At 47.9% G+C, this 12,894-nt stretch overlaps 1 protein-coding gene across 1 annotated transcript in view; it reads right to left on the bottom strand.

The window, feature by feature from the left end:
- Positions 1–12,894, bottom strand: part of LOC100386548 (supervillin-like) — a 40,890-nt gene that overhangs the window by 15,341 nt on the left and 12,655 nt on the right. Inside the window, 7 exon segments of the mRNA XM_078333092.1 lie at positions 227–363; positions 1,632–1,787; positions 3,758–3,930; positions 5,968–6,145; positions 7,736–7,822; positions 7,914–8,003; positions 8,273–8,417. Coding sequence (XP_078189218.1) covers positions 227–363; positions 1,632–1,787; positions 3,758–3,930; positions 5,968–6,145; positions 7,736–7,822; positions 7,914–8,003; positions 8,273–8,417 — 966 coding nt within the window.

Raw genomic sequence — 12,894 nt, 5'->3', positions numbered from 1 at the left:
CCCAGGACCTAAATGCTGGGGGTGTAGGTCATAGTCCTAAAACATCCCACTTAAACATGTAATGAAATCATGTTTGAGAGACATTCAGGAAAAGAAATATCACCTATCCCTTTCACTTGAATGCAACACCTGGCGTTTGAGAAGCTTTGTGACTGACACCAGGGAGAACACTCTCCCTGTGTAAAGGGGACATTTGCTACAGCGTTTTTAGTTTCCAGATACCAACCTTTGCCTTTTCTATGACGTTTGCAAACTCTCCTACCCACAGGAAGCAGCAGTGGGGAGAGAGCAAGAGGAAGCAGTCCCCGCTGTTGAGCGCCGAGGCCCGAGGCTCCACCAGCCTGGTCTGCACGTGTCTTCTTCCTGAACACGAGGCAAACGGTCACTGTCTTCCCAGACAGAATGGGGACAGGACATACCCCACCTCGGAAGCCTCCCTGCTGTGGACGCTTTTGCTTAGTTCCCATGGCCTAGGGTGGCAGCAGGGGGATTTAGAAAGGGCATCATGACAGCACTAGTGACTGCTTCCCTGGTCCCTGCTTTCCCAAATGTCACCTGTGTCTCAGGACCATTGTCAGTGTCACGTGTGTGGGTGAACTGAGGCTCCCCCTTCCAGGGAAATGAACACAGGGGCTCCTTTTCCCTCCTTCACGCTTCACCTGGGGGCTTTCTCTCCCCTGGCCACCCCTGCACCCAGTTACATCTGTGGCCTCAGCAAGGGAATCCACGCCCTCAGGAAGGGTCTGATCTTCCCCTGGGGAGTTTCCACTGTGAACCCTAGGGGCCTCTCCACTGGAAGGAGGGAGGCACGGCCTTCTGTGGCTTTCAGCACCTTCTCCAAAGTATTCGTTGATTTTGAGCTTTCCACAATTACACTGACCATGTAGTCTCTGGTTTAGGTCTCAGGACAGAGATAGGTTACTTGAGCTTGCCACTAGTTCTTTTTTTTAAATACGCAATAGGACAGCGGTCATGCAGAAACACATGGGAAACCCTCCTGGAGGGAGAGATTCCTTCATTCTCCTCTCGAGGATTCATCTACACAGTGGCCACCAGGGGGCAGCCGAGTCTCCCTCCTCATGGCCAGCGCCCGCTAAGTTCGTCTTTGAAATCTCCCCTGCCATGGACAGGAGGGAACTGGAGTGGAATGCAGGGGGACTGCATCTGCTAGACCTTCTCTTGATTCCTTCTCCAAGCTGTGTCCTCCTCCTCCCGGTTCTATACTGACAGGGAGAATGGGGTAGGGAGCAGAGAGCCCCTCTGATGACGTAGGGCGCCTCTGGTAACAGCATGAATATGTAGCCGCCTCGTGGGGCGCGGGACATCAGGAGCAAAAGCTGGGATTCTGGAGTCAGGGGGACGTGGGTTCGAATCCAGCTCTGCCACCCCGCACCTGCTGGGACCCCAGACACGTTCCTGCCTCCGGCAGCCCTGATGGGCAGAATACTTCCTACCTCATGGAATCTGGGGAAGCTCAAGAGACAGGATGTTGCATAGCAAGGAACACACAGTAGGTTCTCAAAAAGCTTGGGTTTCCTTCCCGGCACAGGCGATGAATGTGTCAGGACTCCTCGGGTGACCAGACAGAAACCACGGGCCCTGGGTCACTGGGCCCAGCTGCTATGAAATACCTTTAACCTGCAGCAGCATCAGCCTCTTGTAGGGCACGGCGCTGTTGTTGGAGTTCTGTTCCGTCAGGTTCACGCTCCGCAGGCTGACGCTGCTGAAGTTTTCTTTACTGGCTAAACCTGCCAGGGTGACTTCTGAGAAGCTGGAGTTGGAAGACACTGGGCGGGCTGAATATGGAAACACAACGCAGAAGGTCCAGTTACAGCAACAATATTTACAGTCAGAAATCATTCACAACTGACCTAACACCTTTGTCTTTTCAAGTTAGTCCCGAGAGGGAAACATACCCAAGTTTGATCACATGTGCAATTCAATGCTTAACCACCGTGCTGGGAACTAAATACAGCATCGAGAATATAAACGGCTTGTTGGTAACTGTCACACCGCACTGTGCAGAGGGACAAGAACTGAGACGACGTGGACCAGCCGCATTAGTACAATGCCAGGAGCTGGATTCACTTGTTGCAGTTCCACTGAAAGCTGTTCTAAATCCTAACAACTTTTACATGCTGGAATGTATAGATGCCGGATGACTGTTAGACATCTGTCACCAAAAGCCTTTATATGTAAAGAGAAAAAAAGCAGACGCTCTGTAAGGGATGATTAGGTTCTAATCTTTTGCTAAAGGCAAAGTGATCAACTAGACGATATCTTGCTCTGAAATACCTTTAATCTGCAGTAGCATCAGCCTCTTGTAGGGCACGGCGCTGTTAGAGTTCTGTTCTGTCAGGTTCAGGCTCTGCAGGCTGACGCTGCTGAAGTTTTCTTTACTGGCTAAAGTTTTCTTCTGCTCTCAGAGTTAAGATTGTAATTACAAGACACTGGGTTTTCAGTGCAAAACAATAAACACCAAAGGGTCTGTTAGTCATCACTAATCCGACCCATGAGCCCTCAAAAGTGGAAGCACAGGAAATGTATGTAAAATTACTTGTCAATTCATTATGGTGTGATTTTAAAATATGATTTTTAGCTTGATTTTGAAATACACTTTTTTTTTTTTTTTTTTTTTTTTGGCCTGGAGTGCAGTGGTACGATCACAGCTCACTACAGCCTTGACTTCCCTGGCTCAAGCGATCTTCCTGCCTCAGCCTCCCGAAGTGCTGGGATTACAGGTGTGAGCCACCATGCCGAGTCTGAAATACACTTTCTTAATAAACCAGTTATAATGAAAGGACTCAACCACTTCAGCTAAATACTATATTTCTAAGAAAAACATCAGGAAATTGGGTTATGAGTGTTATGGGAAAATGAAAATTATAACAAGATTATTCCAAAAATCAAGATTGTGCATGTTGTCACCTCAAACCAAGAAAACCACTGTTTCAGAATGATGGAACCCCACATTACTGGGCAGATCGGAGCAGCGTGGCTCAGCCACAGTGAGGGTGAGTCTGGAATCCACCTCCTCTCCTCCATCCATCGCCCCCAGCCAGCTCCCCCTGCTCCCTCCAGCTCACATCCTAACTTTAGAAGCTGAGGGTCCTACCAAGAACAATTTGAAAAGCACTGGTTATGTGTTAATGAATAATATAAAAATCTAGGATTAGAAACACCAGTGATTCAAGCCATTTTACTACAAGATCAAATGCTTGCTCTTGAATAAGATTAAATGAAGAATGACTGTTCAGGATCGACAGAGCTGAAAATGGCTGAATTAACATACACAGAAATAGCCATCTCTTCTCACTTCCAGAAAAAAAAAAAAACACAACAGAATGGGATAATTTGTAATCAGATGCAGTGGCTCATGCCTGTAATCCCAGCACTTTGGGAAATTCAAGGTGGGAAGACTGTTTGAGGCCAGAGAGTTTGAGATGAGCCCGGGAACATTATGAGACCAAAGTCTTTTTTTTAAAAAAAAAAAAAAAAAAACAAAGACAAAAAACTGAATCCCAGTATAATTAGAACTAACAAACTAAACAGGTGATACCCTCTGGGAGAATTTCCATGACAAATCCTTCAATTCTAGGTACGCGTGCATACGTACGTTCATATTTACTCCTTTTTACCTCATGAGGGCTTCCGAGCACCATTATTGGCCTTCACAGGCAGAAAACCAAGACATGATTAAAGCAATGGAAGAAGCCATTCCCAAGCACAGGAGCAGGCAGGGATTTCAGATACTCACTCTTTTCTACTTTCATCCGCTTTGACTCCATGAAGGCAACGTTTAGTCTCTGCTCGGTGTATTCCTGAAAGAGATCTTCTCTGGCCGCCAGCATTTTCAGGGGGTTTTTGGAGGCCTGAACCCGGCGCTTGGGCCTGACTGCCCGGTTGTCCTCAGCCACAGCAGTGTGCGGTCTCATTCTGTGACACCCCCATGCCTGGAGACCTGCAGGTCTTTGACTCCACAGTGCATTTCCTGATTTTGTTACAAGTCTTGCAACTCCTCCCCCCACCGCAACTCCCCTAAGGGGGACTCACAGAACCTTGGAGAAGGAAGAGGGACACAAGCCCACTGAGTTCAAATCCCAGCCACGCCCAGTCGCCCCCACTCACTCATGCCCCTTGGTCTGCCTGGAAGGGTGTGGAGTACTTCCGGGCAGGTCTCGGCTCTGCTAGACAGCTCTGGGGGTCCGGGAGCTCCTGCCACTCCTCCCTGCGCCCATGCACATGTCCTCATTCTCTCTTTGGAATCACACTCCCACGTCTACTTGTCTGTCTCCGGCAAGCCCTTCAGGAACTTGCAGACCACGGCTCCCTGATGTGATCCTCTCTGCTCAGACTAAGCCTTCCCCCATGCTATAGCTTTCGGTCCCCTTGCTGTCCCTCCATGACTAGCTTCCACTCAACTCACTGCCCCCTCTGAAAAATAACCACTCTTTGAAAGAATATATTGAAATAAAATAGGCCCGCCACCATCTGTGACCACCCCATGTTCTCACAACTCTCTGGGGTGGAAACCAGACTGAGGGAGGTGAGCAGACCAAGCTAAGTGATCTCCTGACAGGCCCCTGCTGCCACTGTCCACCTCTGACTGTGGGGGTCTCTGTGCCCGAAAGGCCTCTTTACGTACCATGGTGTCATGTGTGTGTAAATATACATATATGTTTAAATTATGACACACACCAGTTTAAACAGTGACATTGAGAAATGGTTAAATAGATAGGTGTGCAAATACCCAAAATACTATTTAGAGGTGGAAAATGACAAAGGTTTGATTTTTTTATGGTAGGAAATTAAAACATGCAAATTGAAATATACAAAGAATGTATCAGGAGCAGCTTGTAGAAATGGTATGATATGTCATTCTGACAATTTCTCAGGAAAGACCAGATGGATGGACTGCCATGGGTATGGCCTGTCTAGCATGCCGTCCTCTGCTTCTCATAATAACATCTGGATTTTCCTTTGGGGAAACAGTCTATGTCTCCACTGTGGCTCTGGAGGGGCCTAGAGACCCGCCTTCAGCCTGTCGGCATCTTCTATCCCACTGGCCATGGTGACTGGTTTAGGGATGGACTCGGGCTTACGTTGAAGCCAAGAAAATCAAACCTGGACCTTCTGCTGGGACTACTGGGAAGAGAAGCTACCTGTGCTGAGCTGGCCAAGGAGGCAGCCTTGTGACTCCACAGCTGGGGTGACCATCTGCCGCCAGGCCACTGCCTGACAGAGAGGGAGGCCAGCCCAAGGGAAAGCAGCCAAGACAGACTGTTCTGAGGGGCTCTAGAACCCGAGCTCACACCCGCACTTTTCAGCGAGTGAGCCAGTAAACCCCAGTGCACTTTTCTTTTTAGCAGAAGTCAGTTTGAGTTGGGATCTTTCTCCTGGCACTTGAAATTGAAGGAATCCTGACACCATAATCACTTTCCCTGGTTGGTTTAGTCATTTCCTGCAGGAAGAGAAACCCTAAGTCACCACCGAGAAAACCCTCAGAGCTATTGATTTCCTGTAGGATTAGAAGCTAAGTAACGTGCTTACTGATTTTCTGGTTAGCTGTACTAATTTGAGCCCATCTCATCCAAATATTTTGCAAAGTTATGAGTAAGAACTCAATATGTGAAACAAAAGACAGGTGTTGAACTCTCTGCTAAGTGATATAAACCCAAAACCTACAAAGCAATATTCAGGTGATGTGAAAAGGCCAGTGACATCCTCTTTATGGCACAGGACAAGCATCTGTGGCCCACGGGTCTGCCTGAGTGCACATCTGGTCTGCCGCCTGCATGTTTATCTGCTGCGAGGCTCCATGCCCTGGCCCTAGAACACTAACGCTGCTGTGATGGAGTTAGAAGGAGAAGGAGGTCACGCCAGGGAAGAGCCCATGAATGTGCTGTGTGCAGGCAGGTGACGGAAGCCCTTCTCATTGGAGGAATGACGGAGACCCAAATAACTCACTTGGGTGCATAGGGATCAAAAATGACATCGAAGTCCTCGTCCAGCTCCACAGGGCTTCTCGGCACATTATAATCCACGCTGCGGTATAATTTGGCAAAGGTTTCATCATCATCCGACTTCATCACCTCCTTCACAGATTTGCTGGTGACGGTGAGCACCATTTCTTGCATCCCGCCAACTATCAACAAACAAGCAAATGATGTAAGAGTTTTATAGAAACAGGACTACAGTTATGCCTCACAATAGTTTAAAAACTATTTCCTCCCACGTTCCAGGAGTGGAGGAAACACGACTGTGATATACAGGGTCCTGTGGTTGCTTCCCAGGTCCTTACTTCATCTGCCACGTAAGGACTTCCCACCTGAACAGATCTCCCACAGTAACATGACAGGAGGGAGGGAGGCTGGCCTTACAGCACACGCGGCCCACTCAACGCTTCTGAACCTGCGCTTGCTTCTACTGAGGGTGGATGAACTAGCCTCAGCTTCGTTCTACACCAAAGGTCGGCAATCTTCTTCCAAAACGGGCCAGGCAGTGAACGCTTTAGGCTTTGCCTGGGGAGGGGCGACTCAGGGCCTGTGTTGCAACTACTCAGTTCTGCTGTTAAAACGCAAAGGCTGTTGACAGTAGTTCACAGATGGGCATATATGTGTTTCAGTAAAACTTTATTAACAAAAACAGGGCTGGGCATGGTAGCTCATAGTTATAATCTGAGCACTTCAGGAGAGCAAGGCAGGGGAATTGCTTGAGCCCAGGAATACAAGATCAGCCTGAGCAACACAGTGGGACCCCATCTCTACAAAAAAATTTTAAAAAAATCAGCCAGGCTTGGTGGTGAGCACCCATAGTTGGAACTACTCAAGAGGCTGAGGTGGGAGGATTGCTTGAGCCCGGGAGTTCAAGGCTGCGGTGAGCTATGATAGCACCACTGTACTCCAGCCTGGGTAATAGAGCAAGACACTGTCTCTAGAAAACAAACAACAGAAACAAAAAAAAGCAGGTGGGCAGCTGGATTCGGCAATGGCCATCGCTTGCTGACCTAGATCACTGTTCCACGTGTGGAATAAATGCTTTGCCGACTGGCATTCCTTGCTTCATTAACTCAGTGATTATATTACATTTTATGTTTCTGTTCAGGGGTGACTGTATTATTTTCAACCTTTTTGTGGTCGCTGTAAATAGTGGGACTCCCAGCGCCTAGTAATTGGTAAGTTTCCAGGACTGGACACTTTAATCAAGAGATAAAAGGCTATTTCTGCATGTTACTCTTTTATTTTTGTGTATTTTGTTGAATTTTATATTGAAATATTTACTTCAACATTCATTTGCCATTTTTAGAAATCATTTGTGATATAAGAAATAATATCAGCTTTTACCTTATTGGAAATTGATAACATGTAATTTAAAGTTCATCAGGCCCAAGATCACGTTGATTTTGCCAACATGGATTAATCTGCTTTCAGAGTTAGAAGCAAAATCACTCAGTTCACAGTTCTGATTGGATGACATCCAAGGGTTTAGATTCCATAAAAAAAATGTATTATTGGAAGTCCCCAGTTTTCTACATGATCAAGTGAGTCAGGGCTTGATAGTCTTAATCAGGCTGGACCAAAGCTTCAGTTTTTGAAAGATAACGACAAAGACCGTGATGGCAGTATGGATTAGTGAAGCCATAATAGAAAGAAAGCAATTTAGCTGAGGAAGAAAAGCAATCAGAACCAGGATTTAGAGATTCTGAGAGCGAAGCCTTCTGGCTTCTGGTCGGTACCTTTGTTATTCAGCCTCCTTAGAAAGGTTTCCAGCCTGTCCAACTTCAGGTCCGATTCTAACTGCATATCTGGTCTGGCTTCGATATCTAGGCAAGCAGAAACCGTCAGTGAGACAGCATCACGAAGGCCTCTTCTGGTCAGAAACTGCTTGGCATGGCCGGGGCCTTGGCCACTTACCTTCCAGGGGTTTGGAAACGGGTGTGGTGCCTCTGGTTTTACTGCAAATGGGTGAGGCCACTGGGGTTATGGCAGTGGGTGACGCCAAACCTGCGGAACACACAGATGAGGTACTGAGCACCTCAGGGCAACGTCTGGAAATCCCTGGGACCCTGACGGATCTCCAGGAGTCCCAGGGTAGATGGCACGACATATAAGAATTTACACACCTGCAGGCATACACATTTCACAGGTACCACGACTGTGGGACCACCAACTGCAAATGCAGACAGGATTTTATTATTTTATTATGACTGTAGTGGCTGACAAGCCCATATGCCAAAATGAACAGTCAAGCCGTGGGAAAACATGTCCATGACACAGGAGCTCGAGCAGATGCAGCTGTGAGTTCTGAGGCCCTTTGGGGGTGTCAGGGGCAGCTGAGAGTGCACTGATGCCATCTGCAGAATGAGCTACGTCACACTCGCCAGCAAGCAGCCCCCAGCATAGGAGCTCTCCTCCAGGCTGAGAGGAGGGAGGGACAGTGACCTTGGGGACATGACACAGACAGTAACCCAAAGAGGAACAATGTTTCAAAAGAAACCACGGGGCAGGTCTAGACTGACTGTGGGTGTTGGAGGGTCCTGTCCACCTCCTGTGTGGGTAGAAACCAGAAATGCATTTATTCATATATTTACTGAGAAGCAGGGTGGGGATTCTAAAAGGGCAAGCGGTAAGAGACACATGAAAGGGAAAGGGAGGAATTCCAGCATGGAGAACACACCCAGCTGGAAGAAGAAAGCTTAGTGAGAGAAGGATGAGTGAGGCTTCCCTAACCTACCTAGGAGGCATTGGAAAGAAAACTAATTCGTGCATTTACATAAAACAAAATGAGAAGTGAGTGTTCTCTGTACTCATTTGTAATAAATGTGAAATCCTTAGATGACATTGCCACTTAGATGACAATGCATCCCTGGACGAACAACATCCGGAGAATATGCAAATCACTATCACAAGGAAAACTGAATGAATGAATGATTCTGCTCCTTCCTCCTGTGAGCTGGAGAAGTATTGCGGCTAAAAAAATTTAATAAAAATACCATTGAATGGTTTAAAACTCAAGTTTTAGGTAATATTCTACAATACTTCCCATTATGTACATATATTTGACTGATGATGTCAATAAAAGTTTTAAAATTTGTTTCAATTACCAGAGCTGCAAAGGGTTTAGATCTATGAGAAAGCAAACTTTCTTGAAAGACGATAAAGATAAATAAAATCTGGTATCACAGGGCTGGGAGGGAAATCATCACTCACTAGAAAGATGCTTAAGAGACATGAGCAAAGGATCAGGGGCTCAGGACAGGCCTGGGATGGGAGACGGGGCTGAGGACAGGCCTGGGGAGACTGGGCTGAGGACAGGCCTGGGATGGGGAGACAGGGCTGAGGACAGGCCTGGGATTGGGAGGGGGCTGAGGACAGGCCTAGGATGGGGAGACGGGGCTGAGGACAGGCCTGGGGAGACTGGGCTGAGGACAGGCCTGGGATGGGGAGACAGGGCTGAGGACAGGCCTGGGATTGGGAGACAGGGCTGAGGACAGGCCTGGGATTGGGAGACTGGGCTGAGGACAGGCCTGGGATGGGGAGACAGGGTGGAGGAGGGAGGGAGGGGCAGGGACGAAGGCAGAGGACAGAGGCACTGAGTAGCGTGTGCCGGGGAGGAGAGTGTGGGTGGTGGTCACGGGCGGGGCAGGAGGTCCTCACACGCTGGCGGCAGAGTCCGCTTTCCCTCCGCCTTCAAGCCACCCCTCCCTGCACCCCAAGACCCCTGTCTGCGGCGAGGCACAAAGCACAGGAGCTGCGGAGCTAACGCCAGGAAGGAAGAGCGGACAGGCGCCCCCTCCCGAGCAGAAGGCGCGTCCCTGGCTGTCGCCCCGGGGCTCCTCTCTGGGCCCTGCCCTGCGGCTTTCCCCGAGGAAGGCTCCTGCTGCTTGCGCTTCCACTTTCTTTTCTCTTGTTTTCTTTCTTTCTCTTTCGCTTCCACTTTCTTTTCTCTCTCTCTCTTTCTTTCTTCTTTCTACAGAGTCTCGCTCTGTCTGGAGGCTGGAGTGCAATGGCGCGATCTCGGGTCACTGCAACCTTCCCCTCCCGGCTGATTCTTCCGCCTCAGTCCCCCGAGTAACTGGGACTGCAGGCGCGCACCACCACGCCCGGCTGATTTTTGTATTTTTAGTAGAGACGGGGTTTCACTATGTTGGCCAGGATGGTCTCGGTCTCTTGACCTGGTGATCTGCCCGCCTCGGCCTCCCCAAGTGCTGGGATTACAGGCCTAAGCCACCGCGCCCGGCCTGGCGCATCCTCTTTCAAACTACATCTGAGCATCCGCACCTTCTCCAGCAGGTCCCCAGCTTCTCTGCCTTCCTAAGGCGTCTTTCTCGGCTATGACATCACCGTGGATCTGCGTGATCCTAAGGCCTCGCGCTGACACAGGGAGGACTCGGACAGACCCGAGCGAAGCCATCCTAGAGACTCTCCCCAGGCCTTTCCACCCCACTGGCCACCACTTCCCTGCTCTGCCCCACGGGAGGGAACTTCCTGATTCAGGAGCGACAGGAAGAGGGTGGAGGCTGGCACAGTTCATTTTCTTAACGCCCCGGAAAGATGGGGGTTGACAGAGGAAAAGGGGCCTTCCCTTCCTTTCCGGCAGCACAAAACCAGGTCTGCACTGGGACCATTTGGTTTAAGCTCTGAACGTGGACTTCTCCAGCATCCAAGTGAGGAATCTTTCTTTCACAGGATTCTTCTATAAAGCCCTCATAGCCAGAAGGGATTTTGAGGTCCCTGCCAATTTAAATTAGGTTAAAATCTTTTCCTGGCTGGGCCTGGTGGCTCACGCCTGTAATCCCAGCACTTTGGGAGGCCAAGGATGGCAGATCACAAGGTCAGGAGTTCAAGACCAGACTGGCCAACATGGTGAAATCCCATCTCTACTAAAAGATACAGAAATTAACTGGGCATGGTGGCTCGTGCCTGTAATCCCAGCTACTTGAGAGGCTGAGGTAGGAGAATTGCTTGAACTGGGACCCAGGAGGCAGAGGTTGCAGTGAGCCCAGATCAGGCCACAGCACTCCAGCCTGGGCTACAGAGCGAGACTCCATCTAAAAAAAAAAAAAAAATCCAAAGAGAGATAACCAAACATAATGCACTATCCTGGCTTGAATCCTAGATGGAGTGGGGGCTACAAGCTCCAAAGGGCATTATTGGAGGAAACGAACACAATTTTAAGGTGGATGTGGATGAGATAAACTTTGTATCAACATTAACTTCCTCATCTTGACCACAGTATTGTGGTTATGGGAGAAAATATCTTGGACTTTAGGATATTGAAAGGCAGGAGCACAATGTTTCCAAACCACCGGCACCTGGCTGGGGTGGGAAAGTGAGATGGGGGAAAAGAAGGCAGGAAAGTGGGGTGAGGGGGAGAGGGGAGAAGGGAGGGAACTGTTGAGCTGGTGGTTCCAGTAAAGGTTATGAAAGTGCTCTGCCTATCACGGAAATTTTCCTATCAGTTTAACATTTTATCAAAATTAAAAGTTACTAATTAAAAAAAAAAAAACCCTTAACTTTCCCCCTCATGATTGGCAAGAAGCCCCTAATTCCAAGTAACTCTCTGAATCATCTGAATCATGTACCCTTTTTAAATAAACTATGAGGTTCACTTGCCCGTAATACCTCATCAAAATTCAATAAAGAGAGTATGTTTTCTTTGAAAATGAAGTTTCAGGAGCGAATTTTAACCAAACCAAGATGGCACTTGGCTTCAAGTATTTCCAAGAAACATTTCAAGTGCCAAGAAAGTTGGCTTCTCCAAAGGTCCAGACATCACCATGGTGATTCACTGTTCACTTAGTCAATTCTGTGGTGGATTCACTAAGGCATCTTGAAAGTCCAGGGTGGGGTAGTGGGTGTGACTGATGACTCAGAAAGATGGTAGCCTTGAGTCAATAATTTTGTTTTTCAAAGCACTGGGATTCCCCCCCGAGCCCTTCATGTGCACGACGGATATGAACTCTGGGACGATACAATCATTTTAGAATGTAAAGCTTCCCTTTGTTTGCCAGATCTAGGTCAAGGAGAAATGATTTTTACTCTCTGCTATGTGATAATATTAAACATTAACCTTTTTTGTTTCTCTAAAAATTTCTACTTAATGTTGCTACTTAGTAAGGTTGGCTTAGGGCCCTCCAGTTCCTGATACCTGACTTTACATGGCTCTATAATATATGGTAAACAATATATAGTTTATTTAGACTCCAAAGAATTTAATTAAAATGTATAACAAGCTGATATTGCATTTTAGAACTCAAAATGCGGAAACAAAGAAGATGGATATCTTTGTCTTTTTGCTTATTTTAGCTTAAGACTTCCTTATTGTCCTGTTTTTTCCTTCTAATTTTTTCTTTTCTTGTTTAGAGAAGGACGTGTGTACAGTAATAAATTTCCCAGGTTTAGCCAATACATGTTTAGTGTTGACCGGAATAGTGAGAGGGAATCTGAACAGAACCCCTGCCCCGTCCGTCATTTCAAAGGTAGATCCATGAATGTGGTGGGAAAGGCAGAGAGAGAGGAGGAGAAAATGAGTATGTGTGTATGTGTATGCACGTGTGAGTGTGTGTGTGTGAGTGTGGGGTGTGTGTGTGTGGGGTGTTAGTGTGTGGGTGGGTGAGTGTATGTGTGTGTGTGTGAGAGGTGTGGGTGTGAGTGTGTATGTGTGTGTGTATGTGTGAGTGTGTGTGGGGTGTGAGTGCGTGAGGGGATGTTAGTGTGTGTGTGGGTGAGTGTGTGGGGGTGTGTGTGAGAGGTGTGTGGGTGTTTGTGTGTGTGTATGTGTGTGAGTCTGTGTGTCTGTGTGTGGGGGGGGGAGGTAGTGAAATAGGTAGAAAGGAAGTTTAGGGATGGTCAGAGAGTTGGTAGGTCACAGCTGGAAACTATGCAAAGAATG

This window comes from Callithrix jacchus, chromosome 7, assembly GCF_049354715.1.
Source record: "Callithrix jacchus isolate 240 chromosome 7, calJac240_pri, whole genome shotgun sequence".
Lineage (NCBI taxonomy): Eukaryota > Metazoa > Chordata > Mammalia > Primates > Cebidae > Callithrix > Callithrix jacchus.
This window is presented reverse-complemented; position numbering and strand designations above follow the sequence as displayed.